The sequence below is a fragment of the Lithobates pipiens genome, unplaced genomic scaffold (genome assembly GCF_037356315.1).
Source record: "Lithobates pipiens isolate NorthernLeopardFrog02 unplaced genomic scaffold, aLitPip1_a1.2 Scaffold_27, whole genome shotgun sequence".
Taxonomy (NCBI): domain Eukaryota; kingdom Metazoa; phylum Chordata; class Amphibia; order Anura; family Ranidae; genus Lithobates; species Lithobates pipiens.
The window spans coordinates 143,066,366-143,088,471 of record NW_027507788.1 but is presented as its reverse complement, the minus strand read 5'-3'; the positions used below and the strand labels follow the sequence as shown (position 1 = coordinate 143,088,471).

General features: G+C 44.3%; 1 protein-coding gene across 6 annotated transcripts in view; it reads right to left on the bottom strand.

The window, feature by feature from the left end:
* The window catches only part of MIB2 (MIB E3 ubiquitin protein ligase 2), a 278,178-nt gene that overhangs the window by 148,425 nt on the left and 107,647 nt on the right, over window positions 1–22,106 (bottom strand). For all 6 annotated transcript variants that reach the window (XM_077457589.1, XM_077457592.1, XM_077457591.1 and 3 more), the window contains 2 exons: window positions 7,997–8,343; window positions 5,619–5,790 (listed from right to left, as the gene is read on the bottom strand). In XM_077457589.1, coding sequence (XP_077313715.1) covers window positions 5,619–5,790; window positions 7,997–8,243 — 419 coding nt within the window. In that variant the 5' untranslated portion in view covers window positions 8,244–8,343. The remainder of the gene's footprint in view (window positions 1–5,618; window positions 5,791–7,996; window positions 8,344–22,106) is intronic.

The following is a 22,106-nucleotide window of genomic DNA, read 5'->3' as shown; positions in this document are numbered from 1 at the left end:
ATAAAAGGGAAAAACTCTTAACCACTTAATAACCGCCCTATAGCCGAATGACGGCTTTAGGGCGGTTTCTTAACTGTGGGAGGCCGTCATATGACGTCCTCCCAGAATTCCGCTCTCGCGCGCCCCCTGGGGCGCGCACTCGAGAGCATCCGTGACCGCCGGGTCCACAGGACCCGGCGCATCACGGATCACGGTAAACGGCCGCTCGTCGCGGCCGTTTACCACGTGATCGCTCTGTCAAATGACGGAGTGATCACTTGTAAACAAACCGGCGTCATGTTATGACGCCGGTTCCTCCCTCCCCCTCTCTGTACCGATCGGAACAGCGGAGGGGGAAGAGATCGGTGTCAGCAGCGATGTGGGCTGCATCTGCTGTGCCCACATCGCTGCTCACCGAAAATTAACCCCTCAATTCCCTGCAAAAACTCTGCAATACCCTGCCATTACCCTGCATTACCCTGCATTACCCTGCATTACTCTGCATTACCCTGCATTACTCTGCATTACCCTGCATTACTCTGCATTACCCTGCATTACTCTGCATTACTCTGCATTACTCTGCATTACCCTGCATTACCCTGCATTACCCTGCATTACTCTGCATTACCCTGCAATACCCTGCCAATGCTCTGCAACACTCTGCAATGCTCTGCAACACTCTGCAATGCTCTGCAACACTCTGCAATGCTCTGCAACACTCTGCAATGCTCTGCAACACCCACCAATACCCTGCAACACTCTGCAATGCTCTGCAACACCCGCCAATACCGTGCAATGCTCTGCAACACCCTCCAATATCCTGCAATGCTCTGCAACGCTCTGCAACACCCGCCAATACCCTGCAACACTCTGCAATGCTCTGCAACACTCTGCAACACTCTGCAATGCTCTGCAACACTCTGCAATGCTCTGCAACACTCTGCAATGCTCTGCAACACCCGCCAATACCGTGCAACACTCTGCAATGCTCTGCAACACCCTCCAATATCCTGCAATGCTCTGCAACGCAATACTCTGCAACGCCATACTCTGAGATACCCAGCCATACTCTGATATACCCAGCCATACCCAGCCATAGTCGGTGATACCCTGCAATACCCAGCCATAGACACCCCCCCCCCCTCCCGCCGCCCTCCGGTGCTTCTACCGACTCGCCAATACTATCAAATCCAGAATCTTTTTTTTTTTTTTTTTTTTTCAGGCTTCCCAGCTTAGATGTGAGATGCGGGGTCTTATTGACCCCACATCTCACTGTAAAGAGGACCTGTCATGCCATATTCCTATTACAAGGGATGTTTACATTCCTTGTAATAGGAATAAAAGTGATCAAAAAATTTATTTTTGGGGAAAAAAACGTCAAACTAAAATAAATAAAGTAAAATGAACAATAACATTTTTTTTTTTTTTTTTTTTTAAAGCGCCCCTGTCCCCATGTGCTCGCATGCAGAAGCGAACGCATACGTAAGTCCCGCCCACATATGAAAACGGTGTTCAAACCACACATGTGAGGTATCGCTGCGTACGTTGGAGCGAGAGCAATAATTCTAGCCCTAGACCTCCTCTGTAACTCAAAACATATAACCAGTAAAAAAAAAATTAAATCGTCGCCTATGGGGATTTTTAAGTAGCGACGTTTGGCGCCATTCCACGAGCCTGTGCAATTTTGAAGAGTGACATGTTAGGTATCGATTTACTCGGTGTAACTTCATCTTTCACATTATGCAAAAATTGGGCTAACTTTACTGTGTTTTTTTTTTTTTTTAAGCACAAAACAGTTTTTTTTCCAAAAAAAAGCATTCGAAAAATTGCTGCGCAAATACCATGCGAGATAAAAAGTTGCAACGACCACCATTGTATTCTCCAGGGTGTTTGCTAAAAAAACATATATAATGTTTTGGGATTCGATGTAATTTTCTAGCAAATAAATGATGATTTTTACATGTAGGAGAGAAATGTCAGAATTGTCCTGGGTGCTCCAGAACGCCTGATGGCGCTCCATGCATGTTGGGCCTCTGTATGTGGCCGCACTGTGTAAAAGTCTCACACATGTGGTATCGCCGTACACGGGAGTAATAGCAGAATGTGTTTTGGGGTGTAATTTGTGGTATGCATATGCTGTGTGACAAATAAACTGATAATATGACAATTTTGTGAAAAAAAAAAAAAAAAGTAAAAAAAATCTTGATTTTGCAAAGAATTGTGGGAAAAAATGACAACTTCAAAAAACTCATCATGCCTCTTACTAAATACCTTTGAATGTCTTCTTTCCAAAAAGGGGTCATTTGGGGGGTATTTGTACTTTTCTGGCATGTTAGGGTCTCAAGAATTGAAATAGGCCGTCAGTACTTCAGGTGTGATCAATTTTCAGATATTGGCACCATAGCTTGTGGACTCTATAACTTTCACAAAGACCAAATAATATCCACCAATTTGTACTTATTTTTACCAAAGATATGTAGTGGTATAAATTTTGGCCAAAATTTATGAAGAAAAAATTACTAATCTGCTAAATTTTATAACAGAAATGAAGAAAAATTCATTTTTTTACAGAATTTTCTGTATTTTTTCTTTTATAGCACAAAAAATAAAAAACCCAGCGGTGATTAAATACCACCAAAAGAAAGCTCCATTTGTGTGAAAAAAAGGATAAAAATTTCATATGGGTCCAGTGTTGCATGACTGAGTAATTGTCATTCAAAATGTGAGAGCACCGAAAGCTGAAAATTGGTCTGGTTATTAAGGGTGTTTAAGTGCCCAGTGGTCAAGTGGTTAAAGAGGAACAAAAATCCTGTGAGGATGTTCCCAATCAGTATACACCACCTGTTCCGACAGAGGGTGTAAGGGGAAAGCCTGTGCAGCCTTAAGAGGCCTCAGGGACGCCAAAGAGGATCAGGGGGGCTCAGTAACCTCTGCAAGAGGTTCTGTGCATGTGTGGACACGCACATGCGTGGTCCCAGTGAACAGGCTAAGCTGGAGTCATGTATGATGCAAATCTTCGTACGCCCAGATAAAGGCTACAGTGCATGTGCGGCGAAGTCATGTGCGCCATTGCCGCAAAACAAACTGTTAACAAAATCATTAGCAGTAATCAGCATGGATTCATGAAGAATCATTCTTGCCAAACAAATCTAATAACCTTCTATGAGTAGGTGAGCTGCAATCTAGATAAAGGAAAGGCATTTGATACAGTTCCCCATAAACACTTACTGTACAAACTAAGGTCTGTCAGCATGGACCATAGGGTAGGTACATGGATTGAAAACTACAGGGGCGAGTTCAGAGGGTAGTGATAAATGGGGAGTGCTTGGAATGGTCTGATGTCGAAAGCCGGGTCCCCCAGGGTTCTGTCTTGGGACCAATCCTATTTAATTTATAAATTAACGATCTGGAAGATGGGATAAACAGCTCAATCTCAGTATTTGCAGAAGATACTAAGCTAAGCAGGGCAATAACTTCTACGCAGGATGTGGAAACCTTACAAGAAGATCTGAACAAATTAATGTGGTGGGCCACTACATGGCAAATGAGGTTTAAAGCAGAAAAATGTAAAATAATGCATTTGAGTGGCAAAAATGTGAATGCAATCTACTCACTAGGGGGAGAACCTCTGGGGGAGTCTAGGATGGAGAAGGACCTGGGGGTCCTAATAGGCTCAGCGGTGGCATGCAATGTCAAGCTTCTGCAAGCAAAACAAACAGAATATCGGAATGCATTAAAAAGGGAATTAACTCCAGTAGAACTGCACAATTAATCGTTAAAAATTTGCAATCTTGATTCAACCACTCTGATGATCTCTATTGCAGAGTTTGCCAATTCTTTCATATAACAAGTGGAGAAACTTATCTGCTCTCTCAGCTGTCAAAAGAAAACACCCAGGCAGTCTGCCAAGTTTTTACTATGAAACAGTGTAACCAAGCTTCCTTCTTAGATCAAAGGGATACACTTTTGTTTGTAAAGAAAAAATCTGGGCAGTCTGCCAAGTTTTCAACAAAGTGTAAATGCAGGAAGTTTCTATGTTTCTGATGATATGGCATGACATGTATTTTTTTGTAATTACATTCTTATGTTATATATTGTATGCATTTTAATGTGTATTTGTGAGTTGTATTTATTTTGCAGAATGGACCATCTCATGTATATGCAAAAGGTGTAGATCCTGAAAAATCGATTTAATTACAAAATGCATTGATTCTAGACACCATACAAGGGATTGTTTCATATACCACATGTTGTTTCTAATGAATCTCAGCCGCAATTAATCTAAAGACGGTTACATTTTAAGAATCTGTAGCAGATTTTGTTTTTAATTGTACAATGAAGATGTTACTGATTTTATACATGTGTGTCTGTTCTCTCTGGTTGGCACATGAAAGTCACATTTTCTGTGATCCAATTTATATGAAGGGATGGTGCCCACAGAGTAATTGAGTACAAGACAACCACACTCTTTACAAATTCTGTATTTACCATTACCATAGCTTTGTTTTGTTTTTATTTGATCCCCCCAGATTGCCCCGGGAGCCCTTCTAAATTAGAAGGCAGCCAAAGGTCAGCACATTAGACCCCTCTATATCCTACTATGAAACAGCCAGTGGCAGTCACCTACTGTAAAGCCACAAATTACCATCAGGGATATCTATGAATCAACTTTATTAAAGTTGCTTTTTTGTATGGAAAGTCTGGGGGCTTCCACAAAGCTGTAGATATGGTATGAAAAACAAGGAGCACACTGGTAACTTATAGTGACTATACAAAATAAAGTACTAGTGCGCACAACCCGTATGACTAAATGATAATAAAAATAAAAATGTAAGGAAACTCACTAGTGCTAGTAACAAAAAATATATATATGACTAAGGGAAAGCAGCCATATAACTTATAGTGACTGCTTCTATGAAAATATTTATGCATTTTTTTGTAATGACATGTTCAATTTAAATATAATCTGAAATCAAACATGGACAGTGGCACTTGTAAAAATGGTAGTGACAGTTGAACTGTGCTGGGAATGCAAGAAAAGAAATTGATATTTCTCTTATAGTCCCCATACAGCTAATTAAACATGTCACATCTGCTCAAAATGTGAACGGTGTTTGGTGGGTTGCGATTTTAAAGCCCAACAGGCAGAATGTTTTTTTCCCCATACAATGGGGCTGTGCCTGCACTCTATTGGTAACTGCTCGTTTTGTCTAGGAGTGAACACAGCACCTATACTCATCCAATCCTTAAATTCTCTGGAAAATTGTGCTCACTCACCTCCAGGAGTGGACTGTTCCTGATGTCTTCACGTCCAGAGCTGGTCTATGGGAGTGATGATGCCAGGAACAGTCCACCGCATAAGACTGCTGGACCGTGGGGGGCACGAACCGAAGGGACTGCTGTTGTGCTGGGAGGATTAAGTGAATATATCTTGGCTCTCTGAACCCCTAGACCAAAACGAGCAGATAACCCATGCAGTGCGAGCACAACCCTACTGCATGGTAAAAAAAAAAAAAAAAAAATTGCCCTGCTTTAGGAATATGTTTAGCAATCCTTTCAGTGAATAAACGTGAATTAAACTCAGTTCTGTGGCCATCTGAAGGTGTTCTTTGAGGCAGTGTTTGTGGTGCTGTACTTACGGCCTGGAATGGGCAGTTTCATATCTCTCAAAGGCATGGGAAAGGTCGTGCTTGTTGTTCATGTAACACTGCGTGCACAGATCATAGTCAAAGCAGACTTTGCACTTCCAGCGCATGCCACGAATTCCATGCTTCTTACAGCAGTCACAGATGATGTTTGGATGGCGGACACCTGAGGAACAGGAAAACCTGTTACAGCTGGGACATGGTTACTGGTGGCACCATACAAAATAGTTGACAATAACAACACAATCTTCTTTGTAGGCCAATATCCCTGTACCTTTAGCTTAAAAAAGGCTTAAAAAAAACAGATGGCAGAAATCTTGGATGGGATTACTGGGCAGGATACGTGATTGAAACCATCCTTCTTTACTAAACCTCTTTCATTCTATAGATCTTCTAATCTGATAGGATTCTAAGACATACTGACCAAGAAATGCTCCTCATGTTCCTTATGGAAAACCTTTGTCAGCATTCTCTTTTTCTCACAGAGAAGGGAGCACACAGTATAGTAAGCTAAGTTGTGGAGATAAATGACAGCAGATAAAACTGGTTCAGAGATCCAAAACAGCACAGGCAGGTCACTATGAGATTTGGTCAATATGAGATTTGGACCTCCAGGTACTCAGCATGCTACAGACATCAGAGGGTAGAGCTTGGAGTGGGGCACTTCTTTGGTGTAGTCAACAAAGAGTTCTCCAAAATAGTCAGACTCCTAAGAAGCCCATGAGAACAGGATGCTACAGAGACCCACATTGTAACAAATGCTAAATTGCCCAAATGTGGCAAAGGCATTGTATGGTACAAAAACAGCTTCTTACTACCACCTGCAATACCATCTCATTCTTGCCACATGACAGCTGTGCTGCAACCAGGGCCACCGATAGGGGGCCCGGACAGCAAGGGGACCTGTGTGGCGGAACAGGAGGAAAAATTGCAGAACAATGCCGTGTCTGTGTCTCTCCCTCCAGTAGCTGAAAGCTGGTTTATCCCCCTCTCCCTCCTGCTGGAGGGAGAGACACACATACACAGGGCATTGTTCTTTAATTGTCCTCCTGTTCCACCACACAGGTCCCCCTCCCTGTGCTGCCCACATCTCATTTCCCCCAGTGTGCCTGCCCCCCTTCCTGTTCCCCCTCGCAGCACTGAAGGCTTCCCTCTCTCGCCGGCTGCTGCGGTTGCACATGCAGATGGAAAGTGAGGGAAGGGGCCGGTAAATTTGTAAATTACCAGCTCCTTTTTCTGATTTGGACACAGTGAGGTAAAAAAGGAGGGCAGTTATGCATATTTTGCATACACACATGTACACATTAAGCTGGGTACCCTCATGACATACTGTACGTGTGCTGGAAGATCCTGATCAAACACCATATAAATGATTTTATATCTGCAGATAGCTGGTGTTGTCACATAGTTCCGAGCATGATCATGAGCCTTCGTTCTGCAGAGGAGCTTGCACAGTTATGCAAGCAAGGATCTATAGATGTAGTTTTAAAGGTTAGGCTAGTCATACATTATACAATTTTCCTTTAGAATTACCAAAACCATATCAAATGAGGTCAAACCTAAACACGTTCAATTTGTATGCAATGAGGCAGGCCCTTACACTACATAGCTGAAGGTAAATCTAAGGCTGTTCATAGACGGTTTAAGTCTGAACTGGCCAAGATTCGAGCAGGCTGAATGTACCAAGTTGATCGATATATCAACTTGGGTAGAACCAGCCTGCCAGATCTTACTTGAGATTATTGCTAGTGGTTGCTACAGCAATATTCACCGTGTCAGTGGGAGGGATTCCCCTGTCAGATCTGCCTGTGTTGATGCACGAATCATGTGAATTGTGTGCCAATGCAATGAAATTTGCATTGTTTATGCCTTGCTTAAAATAAATTGAATAAGAAAACTGTAAAATGTATGGCCAGCTTAAGCTAATTAACCAAACAGCATGTTTTAAGTTTTTGGGTGGAAGCCAATGCAAACTTTTAAAGAACATACAAAATCCATGCAGATAGTGTGTACTTGGTAGAACTTAAAATCAACCCCAGTGCTGTACATAAAGAAATCCAACCACCACAGATGCCAAAGCTATTTAGTTTAGGCAACCTAAAGCTGTCATGACACGTCAGTTGACCCAAAGCTGCTACTAATGGTCTCATGACCTGCACAAACTCTGCATGGTGGTAACCAAGGTCAGCTGAATTGTCATTCATGTTAAAGACAGGCCACATGAGCTGAACCAGTACGCTACATCTCCCCATGAGTGCTACTTCTCGGTCTCTTTAATTTAACTGGAACTAACCCAACAGTCTACGTTTGATATAAAGTGGAGATTCTATTTAGGCTATCAATATGACCGGACAAGCATCATCATTACATACCTGTCTGAGCATTATCATACAGCAACAGATCATAGGAGCCTTGGAATCCAGTGCGGTAGTTTGTTCTTGTGCCATGATCCCACTGAACCACTACAGTTTTATCAGGTGTTGTAGGGCTGCCTTGGCGTCCAATTTCTACCACAGTTCCCACGCTGCCCTCGCCATTGTCTTGGTTAACCCACTTCCAGTCAACTCCTCGAACCACACGCATTCCCACCTGCATGGCTGCAGTACAGTCCCAGTCCATATTATCCCTCCAGGGTAAGTGTAGAGCACATTAGGAAAAACGTTTGTCCCTCAAGCCGACAGCCAGGACCAAATTCCACTGCAGAAGTGTCTATTTAGCCCTGAAAAAACAAATAATTGTAAATAAGTGCACTTATTTCGGTTCGGTTCACACAGGGGCAACACGACTTTCAACACGACTTTTGGAGGCAACTTGGACGTGACTTGGACAGACTTGGACACGACTTACAACACTACTTTAAGTCGCCCCAGGCCAGGCGACTTGCCGTGGCCAATCAGAGAATGAGCTCTCAGGGGGGAACTCCTTTTGAGAGTTGATAATTCTCAGAGAGTCGCCTCCGTATAGACGGAGATCCGACTTGTAGGCGACCTCCATTGAAATCAATGGGTACCAGTCGCCTACAAGTCGGATTGAGGTAGTACAGGAACCTTTTCTGAAGTCGAAGCGACTTCAGTAGTGTGCATTAAGACAGCTCTCATTCACTTACATTGATTTCTACATGTTGTGCGACCTGAGGTGACTTGGGGCGACTTGAAGTCGGATCTGAGTCGCCCCTGTGTGAACCGGCTCTTAATGTGTTTTTATATATTTTGGGAAGGTACATAAACCACCTACAATTTACAACAACACACCAACAATGAGACATGTGTAAGCTAATCTGTGCCCACAACAACTCTGCTACAGAGACCTGCGCTGCGACAATAAAAGCAGGTCCTGGCAGCTACACTTGTTGATGTGTCCTCCATGGAGGAGAACACTTTGCTGTAAGGCCTCTTTCACACGGGGCGGATCAGTAAAGATCCGCCCCGTGATGATCCGCTCGCTCAGCGGGGATCGCTCCGTTGTCCCCGCTGAGCCGGCTGCGGACAGGGCGGTCTCCGCACACTGTGCGGGGACCGCCCTGTCAGCTCTCCGCTCTCCTCTATGGGGATCGGACGAGCACGGACCGTGTGTCCGTGTTCATCCGATCCGCTCTGCAGACGGACAGAAAAATAGGATTTTCCTCCGTCTGCAGAATCGGACATTTGCGGAGGCGGACAATAGCGGGTGTCTGCGGATGCTCATCCGCAGACACCCGCTATCCCATAGGGATGAATGTATGGCCCGTATTTCATCCGCAAACGAATGGATAAAATACGGACATACCATCCGCATGTGTGAAAGGGGCCTAAGAGTTTCACCCTAGCCTAGGTCCTTAACTAGTTATATGCAATTCCAAGTAACAAATTAAGATGATGTTAAACACAAAAGCAAACATTTATTATATTGCAGCTTATCAATTCTCAGATGTGATGGCTGCATTTGTTTTCTTTTTTAGGCTTTCTTTACTCAATTTTTACCTGTTTAACCTGCCAGCAAGTCTGTTATTTTTCAACAGAACAAGCTCTCCTGAAAAATGCATTAGTTAGAGCAGGGGTCCCCAACTCCCAGGCCATGGCCCAGTGCCAGTCCATGAGCTGTTGGGGGCCAGTAGGTTGATGGCAGCTCCATCTCTATTGGCAGCTGATTTTATTGCCACCCGGGCTCCACCTCTTGTTGTTTCTTTTCCGCTTCTCCTTCACAAGAGCTGATCTTCTCCAAAATGACAGCAGAGACCAAATCACCAGTGCCAACCCCAGACCTCTAGCGGCTGCTCTGGCGATACAGCAGCAGCACAGCGGTCTCATAATGGTCTATGCAGGAGACACCCTGCAGTCAGGCCACTCCACATTATCCACTCAGAGCCCGGCCAAATTAAGACCCAGGCGGGACTTGGTTGTTGTTGGTCGGCAGCAGGGGACCTGTATGTGTTTGCTGTGCCCTGGGACGTCGGAATAAGGAGAGCAACCTACACTTATTGACAGGGGGCAGAGCTTCACTCGCTCACCCGATGCTTACCCCCTGCTGTGCGGCAATTTAATATAATAGCCCTTTATTGTAGCCAGCAGGGGGTGCGTGACGGACAAGTCCTGCGCCGCCCCCTGTCAATAAGTGGCGGCTGCTCTTCTCCTTCTGAAGCCTCAGAGCACAGCAAACACATGGATGCAGGAGCCTGGTGATCTGAGGTGCTCGATGAACACTGTGCAGTAGAGCTGCACGATTAATCGTTAAAAAAATGCAGTCTCCATTCAACACCCCTTGTGATCTTAATCCGGCACTTCCTCAATTATTTCTAAGTAACAAGTGTAGAGCTGTTCTCTGCTAAGAGCTGTCAAAAAAAAACAAAAAAACAGCAAATGTTTATCAACATCATATGCTGAAAGAGAGAACTATAAACATTGTTTGTTAAAGTTCTTTTAGAGCAAAGGGACGAAGTTCGGTCTGTAAATGAGGGCAGTTTAACCACTTAAAAAGCAAGCCTTTTTCTGACACTTGCTTACAAGATAAAATTAGCATTTTTTTGCTGGAAAATTGCTTTGAATCTACCAACATTTATATTATATATATATATATATATATATATATATATATATATATATATATATATATATATATATATATATATATATAATTAGCAGAGACCCTAGAGAATAAAATGGCGGTTATTTCAATATTTTAGGTCACGTGTGCAGCAGTCTTTCAAACGCAATTTTTTGGGAAAAAATACACTTCAATGAATTTAAAAAAAACGAAACCATAAAGTTAGCCCAATTTTTTTCATACAATGTGAAAGATGATACGCTGCGAGAAACACCACCACCCCCAGAAAAATTGGCCACACCTTACAGCTTACTGGCACAGAAAAGTTTGGGGATCGGCGAGTTAGAGCATTAATAAACCATTTACCACTGGCAGGGGTGCTTATAATGACCTCCTTTTTTTATTCATGTAACACCTTTATCCTAAAAGGAAAAATTAAAAAAAACTTGCTGTAACTGCATATAAAGTGTTAGCTGGAGTTTGGCTTCAATGTGTCGGAATATGTGCTAGTACATCCAACAATCCCCTTGCCCCCCCCCCCCAGACTTACCATGCTGCTGTCTATTGTGCTCCCTGTGCCCCTTCATCCAAAGTGGGGGCACGCTAATACAGGAGGTGTGTTACTGGCCAGATCACCAGATGAAAACAGAGGGAAAAAAGCAATGCAAACGCCACATCTAATGATTGGTAAGCTGCAATATATTACTTGGGTATATTGCAATATATTGTTTTTGGGTTTAATATCACTTAAAATTTTTGAGCAGTTAACATTATCCAGCAAAAACTGCAGCTGTGCTAATATCCTAAAGCTTACTTATTTTACCCGTGTCTCAGTTTTCTGTAACCTATTTCAGCAAGTCCTCACATGAAACACAGTATATATGCATTAAGCCTGGGTTCACACATAAACGACGTCACACATTGCTTGTGATTCACAATGCATTGCTGTGTCAATCACATGCGATGTCTGTGCAATACGAGTTCAGCCATACAGTTGTATGGCTGAACTCACATTTGATTTCCACAAAAATAGTACAGAAACCTTTTTTCCCCCACACTGGAATCGGATTGCAATCTATTTCCTGTCCAAATTCACAGTTCACACTGCGATCTGCAAGCCGATCTGGGGGTGCCATTAACTCTGTATTGACACCTGCAGCAGCTCACAGAGTACAGTGTGAAATGCCTGCGAGGGAGATGCAATGCGGGAACTGGCACTGGAATTGTGCTGGTTCCTGCATTGCATATGTGTGAATCGGGGCTCAATGTGTTTTATGCATGTTATCTACTTGTAAAAGCCTCCCTTGTGCAGACTACTAAAAGCCCTGAGACTGTTGCGCCACCAAACTCAGAGCTGTCACTCACGTACAACTTCCTTGATATGGGGGGCCTCGAGTGTGGTCCTCGACATCAAAGGTCACACATAAAATTCTGTGAATGTTCACTGTCCGAGACAGTAGAAACCCAATAAGATATAGTCAAAGACTATGAGCATGATACAAGACATAGTAAGAGAATGTGGATACGGAGACTTCAGACATGATACAAGAGATGGTAAGAGAATGAGGATATAGAGACTTCAGAGATAATACAAGCAGTGGCGGCCCGTCCATAGAGGTGCACAGGCGCCGCCCCCCTATCTACATCCAGGGAAGGCAGGCCATGGATTCCATGGGGGGGGGGGGTGTTTTGCTTTGAAGCATGTGATTAGAGCCAGAGGCTTCAAAATAGGGTGGGCTTGGGGCGCACAGCACTGTTTGTGCCCCCTCCACCCGGAAAAATACCACCGACCGCCACTGCATACAAAAGATAGTAAGAGAATGAGGATAAGGAGACTTCAGACATGATACAAGAGATGGTAAGAGAATGAGGTTACGGAGACTTCAGACATGATACAAGAGATAGTAAGAGAATGAGTATACAGAGACTTAAGACATGATACAAGCGATGATCAGACACTACGGACATATTGAGGGAGACTGAGTGTGGACATGCTATAGGAGTGGTAAGAGAATGCAGACATGCTTCAGGAGACAGTCATTGACTGGAGACATTATATGAGACAACTAGAAATCAATGCTATAATAGGGCAATAGAGAAAAACAAAATTAGTGTTGGCAGGGGCTCCGAGGGCTGCATAAAAAGTGGCAAAGGGCTGCATGTTGAGCACCAGAGCTCTATAGCATTCACCTTTGCTCTTCCTCTGGCAACTGCACAAAAGTTTATGCAGGGAGGTGAGGAGAGGGGCAGAGGAACTGGGCCACCACAGAGAGAAATTAGGCACTCCCAGAAAAGGAGGGCGCTAGGACATGCTAGGGGAGAGGAGGCTGTGCTAATGAATTGACTCTGCCTGGAGTAGTCAAGCTCCTTAGCAAAGTTCAAGGCACATTGTAAAAGCATATAAAAAAGTTATGGAAAGGAAAAAAAAACACTACTAATAAGCATTAAAAACTCTGATTTATACCTGAAAATTTTTAAGTAGCTGAGAGGGTTAATTGGGAAACTACAGTGGAGGTGGTGTGATTATGCTTTTAGGTTGCAAAAACATCCCGTGTACATGAAGCCTTACACTACATACATACATACATATGGGGGACCGCAACAACAGAATAGTGGATGGAAATCTGAATTGCATTTGTAGAAATGCTTCTATTTCTATTTCTTACGTGCAGAAATACTTGTGCTGTTTTCATCTGATTAGACATAGACAAGCCCGGGGACTAAAATAAAGCCGATAGCTTATTCCTATCAGGACTACTGGCTGCACAGATAATTCATTCATTTAAATGCATTACATGGGGGCTATGCTTGCTGTCAGTGGTTTAAAGATAAATCAGGGAAGCAAAAAAAATATCAATGTAATTAGTATACATATCTGGAGCGGTTCTGTAAAAATAGGCAATCTTTAGTAGTAGCAGGCAACATAAAATAAATATTTCATATAGGGGTGCACCGAATGGGTTTTTTGGTGCCGAAACCGATACCGAAAATGAAAAATACACTAGGCCGAAAACCGAAACCGAAACAGCACCGATACCGAAAATGACTGTTTTTAAAAAATATTTTCATACAGCAGATGGTCAGAGACTGCAGGCATGGTACAGGAGATGGTCAGAGACTGCAGGCATGGTACAGGAGGTGGTCAGAGACTGCAGGCATGGTACAGGAGGTGGTCAGAGACAGCAGGCATGGTACAGGAGGTTGTCAGAGACTGCAGGCATGGTACAGGAGATGGTCAGAGACTGCAGGCATGGTACAGGAGATGGTCAGAGACTGCAGGCATGGTACAGGAGATGGTCAGAGACTGCAGGCATGGTGCAGGAGATGGTCAGAGACTGCAGGCATGGTGCAGGAGATGGTCAGAGACTGCAGGCATGGTGCAGGAGATGGTCAGAGACTGCAGACATAATACAGGAGATGGTCAGAGACTGCAGACATAATACAGGAGATGGTCAGAGACTGCAGGCATGGTACAGGAGATGGTCAGAGACTGCAGGCATGGTACAGGAGATGGTCAGAGACTGCAGGCATGGTACAGGAGATGGTCAGAGACTGCAGGCATGGTACAGGAGATCAAAGCAGCCTCACCAGTTCCCCTCGGATGCAGCCTGCCTGATAAAAATACATGCACAGTGTTTTCCATGTATTCCAATGGCTGTAGTTCACACCATGCAGTCAGTTTCCGGTGCGGAAACTGACTGCATGGTGTGAACTAGAGCCATTGGAAGACATGGAAAACACTGTGCATGCATTTTGTGCAAAAAAAAAAAAAAGCACACGGAACTGCATCTGGTGTGAACTGGCCCCAAGCAAGCTACCTGGTTCCGTTCCAACAGACTTCTATTGGGAATGCTCATATCGTTACCTCTACTAGCAATAACTTAACCCTTCCCCATTCTATCACATGGAGATAAAAACCTAGCTGGGTCAAAATCAAGATTATTATTATTTTTTATTATATGGTCAATAAAGGGAGTACAGCCTTTGTCCTGTGACCTGGTGTTATATAGCATGGCTGGCTACATTCACACAAGTGGCCAGAGGTGGATAGTTTCAGAGGCAAACAAATGACTTTTGGATGCAGCAGCACCGTGGGCACAAAAAACATGCGATTTAGCTGCAGACAAAACTCTGCAATGCTTGCCCTGGGCACACTCTTACCCCCTCATGCAGCTTGCCAGTGTCTAAATGCAGCCTTACCCATGCCCGGATCAGAGCGGTGATCTCCGTGTGTCACGGAGCTGTGCATTGAATTGCCCGGGCAGCTGCAGTAACAATGTCCCGCCTCCTGTAATCACGTCACACTGATTCAATGTCCCGCCATTGGATCAGTGTACTGTCTGTCACAGGAGGCGGGACATTGTTACTGCAGCCGCCCAGGCAATTCAATGCACAGCTCCGTGACACACGGAGATCACCGCACTGTCAGGCGGGACGAAAGGAGGACAGAGGACTGGGGACGGACAAGGAAAACACCCGTGCAATGGGCGGAACCAGGGGGCGGAGCCCCGCGCAGGCCCCGCCCCCATTTTGGCCCCATTATCGGCAAGATTTTCCTTTCGGCATTTTGCCGAAAACACAATTTTCGGCCGCTATGTTTCGGCGGCCGAAATTTCGGTGCATCCCTATATATTATATTATTATTATTATTATTATATGTGAGTGTATGCGTGATCTCTATCTATGCATACACTATATATATATATATATATATATATATATATATATATAATTAGAGATATAGATATATATATATCTATATCTCTCTAAAACAACCAGTATCTTTGCCTGTACTAAGTAATGCAACAGGTTCACAGGGCAGCAGACACGAACTAAAGTTGACGCTCAATGTTTATGTTCTTCCTTTCCTCCGCAGCCTGTCAAAACCTTATACTTCCAGATATGAGGTACATATGGCACTCCCCCCTGCTTCCCACAGTGTGGCGTATGATGCCTTTGTTGCCCAATTGCCAGGTGCTAACAGCGTTCACACTGGTGCACTTAAAAACATGGTATGCATATCACATTATTGTGTTGTGTTAACATTTAACACAACTTGTATATGTTTTAGATGTGTTTTCATTGGCGGTCACCTAGGAAAAAATTTACGTGACTCAAAAAATTCACCAAAAATGCATCATTTGGCATTTCTGGTGTGCTTCCATTGACTATAATGGAAGGTACGTTTTTCCAAACAGGACAGAAAAGATGCAGCAAGCAGGACTTTGCAAAAAAGGCAGTGCACAGATATAAATAAAATAAATAGAATTTAAAAGGGAACTAATTTGCATGTACTTTTGTCACACTGAAAAGGTTCCTTTTAACCTAGCAAAAGCACACCAATGCGGACAGTGTGAACCTTACACAGGGGGATATTTACTAAACCTAAAAATCTGGTGCAGCTGTGTACAGAAACCAATCAGCTTTCAGTTTTTTTTTTAGCCGATTGGCTACCATGCACAGCTATACCAGATTCTGAGTGCACCAGTTTTAGGGCACACAACAAAAACACACTCCAGATCGGTTTCTGCATGCACAATTTTGTTGCGTTTTTTACATGCTCCAGTGCGTTTTTGTTGCCTTTTTTATGCGTTTCTAGATGCATTCCAGATGTTTTTTTATGTGTTTTACCACATTCCAGTATAGTCCAGTGCAGAAAAAAAAAATGCAGCATGTTTCCCTTAACTGGAACATCTTGGAACTGACCGCAATGGGTGAACTATGCCACTGGAAACCATATAACCTACTTTCAATGCGTTTGCAGAAAAAAAACAACGCACTGGACTGCATGTGGTGTGAACTGGCCCTTAGTAAACCTTAGGCTTCATGTACACTGCTGCTGGTAAATGGATGTTTAGGAGCAGTTGTACATTTTTTTAAAGCTGCCCCCGAAAATCTCCTCTAGGTTATCTTATCAGTACATGTACACAGGGTTGTTTATAGTCATTTCTAGCCAGTTGAGTTTAGAAACATTTTTTGGAAAGCAAAAAAATGTGTTCAGGACGGATGTTCAGAGGCACTTGAAATGGCAAATGCCTGTAACAGCTTGTAAATACATGTAAACGTGGTAACTTGCGTTTAGCCGCGTTTCGTTTACAAGCGGCATTTTAATGGAGATACATTTGCATTATTATACATTTGCATACATTTACATGCATGTAAACACAGCAAAACTAAAGTTTTTAAACATTGTTTACTATCTGTCAAGTTAAATCTTTCAGGGGAGGTTATAAAACGTCCCGTGTACATTAAGCCCAACAGTGTCCAGCTTTGGGCAAGCTTGTGAAAGGCAGAACTAGTGTAACATTTTCTGGGTACTGCAGAGACACATCAGGGCAACAAGGGAGCGTGGAAAAGCTAAGGGTACCTGTCACTTTGCCCAGTTTAGTCAAACCACAGGTTCAATTTAAACCCGCTCATTTTTCTGGATCACAGGAGTGCAGTTCGTTTTGCATTCCTGTGATCCGTTTTCAGCAGACTGAAGTCTGCTCTCTGCTGACCACAGAGTCGGTCCATGCACTACGCCACCGCGACCACGGAGTCGGGATCGCCTAGATCCCTGGACCAACACCCGACTCAGCCTCTCAGTGAGCCACAGAGTGAGACGGCCGCTCCCACCCCCTCCATGGGCCATCGCTCCAGTGAGTGAGGTGGGAGCAGAGCAGAGAGCGGTGATGGACAGTCATCAGCTCTCTGCTCACGGAGCTGTGAGAACCGAGCAACCGGCGGTGTTCGGTTGCTCGATTCTCAGTGTAGAGGTGCCAGGGGACAGATACAGCATTGGAACGATGCTGCATCCACATGCAAGTATCAATAAAAAAACAAAAAAACATACTGTATTGTACTCTACAGCAGGCACTACAGTGTACATAAACGATTTTTCCTCTCCTGTATTGTGCCCTACAAACACTGCAACACTTCACATGACATCAACATCTCTGCAAAAAAGTCAAACAACAGACACGGATAGGCAGCGATAGATTAAATAATGTACAGTTCACTGAAGCAATAAGCCTTAAATACACACAGGCAGACCAATGCCAGGAATGTCATTTCAGAGTGCCTTCCTGTATGTAATCTGTGGCAGAGCAAAACATCATATAATCCCTCCTGTCTGTGGTCGACAGGTGTTCATTTAAGGGAAAAGCAAAAAGTAGATTTAAAAATTCACAAATTAAAAATGAAACTTTGTTGCCTTGTGAATTTCTGGTTAGGTCGTTTTGGCAAATATGGTGTGAATTACCACTCTTCTATGCAGTTACCTGCAACAATATTTTCAGGCATAGTGATCATGAATGGAGCCCAATGCAATGCTACACTATATATATTATATTCAAAGCTGAGCTGTAGGTAAAGAGCTACAGTATGTCACAAAAGTGAGTACACCTCTCACAATTTTGTAAATATTTTATTACATCTTTGTGACAACACTGAAGAAAATACACTTTGCTACAACGTAAAGTCGTGAGTGTACAGCTTGTATTACAGTGTAAATTTGCCGTCCCCTCAAAATAACTCAAAACACGGCCATTAATGTCCAAACCCCTGGCAAAAGTGTGTACACCCCTAAGTAAAAGAAAGTTCAAATTGGGCCCAATTAGCCATTTTCCCTCCCTGGTGTCATGTGACTCGTTAGTGTTACAGGGTCTCAGGTGTGAATGGGAAGCAGGTGTGTTAAATTTGGCGTTATCGCTCTCACTTTCTCATACTAGTCACTGCAAGTTCAACATGGCACGTCATGCTAAGAACTCTCTGAAGATCTGAAAAAAAGAATTGTGGCTCAGCATAAAGATGGCCTAGGCTATAAGAAGATTGCCAAGACCCTGAAACTGAACTGCAGCATGGTGGCCAAGACCATACAGCCAGGTTAACAGGACAGGTTCCACTCTGAACAGACCTCGCCATACCCGACCAAAGAAGTTGAGTGCACATGCTCAGCATCATATCCAGAGGTTGTCTTTGTGAGAATGTAGGGTGGTGGGGCAGACACTGAAAAATGAAGTCAGCTGACCAGCTTCATTCTGAACCCGACTCCAGGTAGATGGGACTAGCGAAGGAAGTGAATGTCGCCGCCTCCATCGGCGATATTGACACCTTGCGAGCCCCGTCGCCTGGTATGGATTTAAAGGGGAACCCCTACGCCGAAAAAACGCCCCCCCCCCATCCCAAAGCACCTTGTCCCCATGTTGATGAGGACAAGGGCCTCTTCCGGACAACCCTGGCCGTTGGTTGTCGGGGTCTGCAGGCAGGGGGGCTTATCAGAATCCGGAAGCCCCCTTCAATAAGGGGGCCCACAGATTCCAGCCCCCTACCCTATGTTAATAAGTATGGGGTACGATGTACCCCTACCCATTCACCTGGGGAAAAAAGTGTTAATAAAAAAAAAAAAAAAAAAAACACAACACAGGTTTTTAAAGTACTTTATTAGACAGCTCCAGGGGTCTTCTTCCGACTTTGGGGGTCTTCTCGCCGGGCTCCTCCGCTATCTTCTGCTCTTTTACCGCTAGCTCTTTTACTAGCGGTGGAGCCCGGCTTTCTCCTTCATCGCCGTCGCTTTCTGGGGGTCTTCTTCCGACTTCAGGGGTCTTGTCCCGCTCTTCAATTCTTCTGCTGGGCCTCCGCTATCTTCTAACAGCTCTTTCACTAGCGTTGGCTCGGTCTTGTTGCTGTCGCCGCCGCCTTCTTCTCTTCTTCTTACTTCTGATGTTGACACGACTCTCTCTCTCTCTGGCCATAATCGCAGGGACGCGTTGTGCGCCGACTTATATAGGCATAAGGGGTGGGGTTACCGGGTGATGGAACATGGTGACCCCGCCCCTTATGTCACAGTCCAGGGGGATGCTGGAGAAAGGAGAAAGCCGGGCTCCTCCGCTAGTAAAAGAGCTAGCGGAAAAAGAGCAGAAGATAGCGGAGGAGCCCGGCGAGAAGACCCCCAAAGTCGGAAGAAGACCCCTGGAGCTGTCTAAACCTGTGTTGTGTTTTTTTTATTAACGCTTTTTTCCCCCAGGTGAATGGGTAGGAGCTCCCGGATTCTGATAAGACCCCGACAACCATCAGGTTGTTGGGGAAGAGGCCCTTGTCCTCATCAACATGGGGACAAGGTGCTTTGGGGTGGCACCCCCCATGTTCAGGGCACGCGGCCTAGTATGGTTCAGGCGCTCCCTTGTCCCCACCCCCTTTCCTGACCGGCCGGGCTGCATGCCAAGGGTCTGCTATGGACTTTGAGGGGACCCCCCCACGCAGTTTTTTCGGCGTAGGGGTTCCCCCTTAAATCCATACCAGGTGACGGGGCTTGCGAGGTGTCAATCTTGCCGATGGAGGCGGCGACATTCACTTCCTTCGCTAGTACTGTCTATAGAATATTTAAAAAAAAAAGGTCACCGTTACTTTGCTGAGTAACTAATTACTTTTCCAATGTAGTAATCGAGTTACTAATGCAATTACTTTTTGGGAGAAGTAATTTGTATCTTAACTAATTACTTTTTTAAAGTAAGATGACCAACACTGGTGGTGGGAGTGTCATGGTCTGGGGCTGCATGAGTGCTGCCGGTGTTGTGCCATATAGTGTCCGGCCATCATATAGTGTACGCGCCGTACTGCGCATGCGCAGTACGGAGCAGACGAAGCTTCGGAAAATCTCCGAAGCTGAACGGTGCCTGCGCCATGAGTGGAGGTGGTAGCCCCACCATCCAAGCGGACATAGGGTTGTGAATATTAGAGGGCCCCTCGCGGGCGAGCTTCGCTCGCCATGCTTCGGGCTCGGCTCTTTTATATTCCTACTCTATGTCCACTTGGATAGTGGGGATAGAACCTGGACTCCCAGCGCAGGCGCCGTTCATCCTCGGCAATTTTCGGAATCTGTGTTGGTGTGTACTGCGCGTGCGCAGTACGCAGCGGACACTATCGGATGGAGGACCTTATATGATAAGACACCGGCACTAAGGAGCTACAGTTCATTGAGGGAACCATGAATGCAAACATGTACTGTGACATACTGAAGCAGAGCATGATCCCCCTCCCTTCAGAGACTGCACCGCAGGGCAGTATTCCAACATGAGAAGGACCCCAAACACACCTCCAAGATGACCACTGCCTTACTAAAGAATCTGAGGGTAAAGGTGATGGACTGACCAGGCATGACTCCAGACCTAAACCCTATTGAGCATCTGTGGGGCATCCTCAAATGGAAGGTGGAGGAGTGCAAGGTCTTTGACATCCGCCAGCTCTGTAATGTCCTCAGAGGAGTAGAAGAGGACTCCAGTAGCAACCTGTGAAGCTCTGGAGAACCCAAGAGGGTTAAGGCAGTTCTGGAAAATAATGGTGGCCACACAAAATATTGACACTTTGGGCCCAAGGGGTGTACTCATTTTTGTTGCTAGCAGTTTAGACATTAATGGCTGTGTATTGAGTTATTTTGAGGGGACAGCAAATTTACTGTTATACAAGCTGTACACTCGCTACTTTACATTGTAGCAAAGTGTCATTTATTCAGTGTTGTCACATGAAAAGATATAATAAAATATTTACAAAAATGGGGTGTACTCAGTTTTGTGAGATACTGTACATACAATAGAAACAGTATTCATACCCCTTAAAATGATACACATTTTGTCATGTCACAACTAAAAACTTAAATATATTTTATTGTGATTTTATGTGATAGACCAACACAAACTGGCACATAATTGTAAAGTGGAAGGAAAATGATAAATAGCTTCCAAATTTTTTACAAATAAATATCTGAAAAGTCTGGTGTGCATTTGTATTCAGCCCTCCTGAGTCAATACTTTGTAGAACCATCTTTCATTGCATTTACAGCTGCAAGTCTTTTTGGGTATGTCTGTATCAGCTTTACACATCTAGCGAGTGAAATTTAAGCCCATTGTTCTTTTCAAAATAGCTCAAACTCTGTCAGATTGGATGGAGAGCGTCTGAACAGCAATTTTCTAATTTTGCCACAGATTCTCAATTGGATTTAGGTCTGGACTTTGACTGGGCCATTCTAACACATGAATATGCTTTAATCCAAACCATTCCATCGTAGCTCTGGCTGTAGGTTTAGGGACGTTGTCCTGCTGGAAACCTCCACTCCAGTCTCACGTCTTATGCAGACTCTAGTGCCGCGTACACACGATCGGAATTCTCGTCGGAAAAAGCTCTGATGGTTTTTCCGACGGCATTCCGACGAAATTCGGCTCAAGCTGTCTTGCCTACACACGATCACATCAAATTCCGATCATTTATAACGCGGTGACGTACAACACGTACGATGTGACTAGAAAAAGGAAGTTCAATAGTCAGAAGCCAATAGCTTCTGTCTCGTAGTTGAATCTGAGCATGCGTGATTTTTGACATGTCGGAATTGCATACACACGATCGGAATTACCGATGGAAAGTTTTTCCGTCGGGAAAATTGAGAACATGCTATCAATTTTTGGCTGGCGGAAATTTGGACAGCTAAAT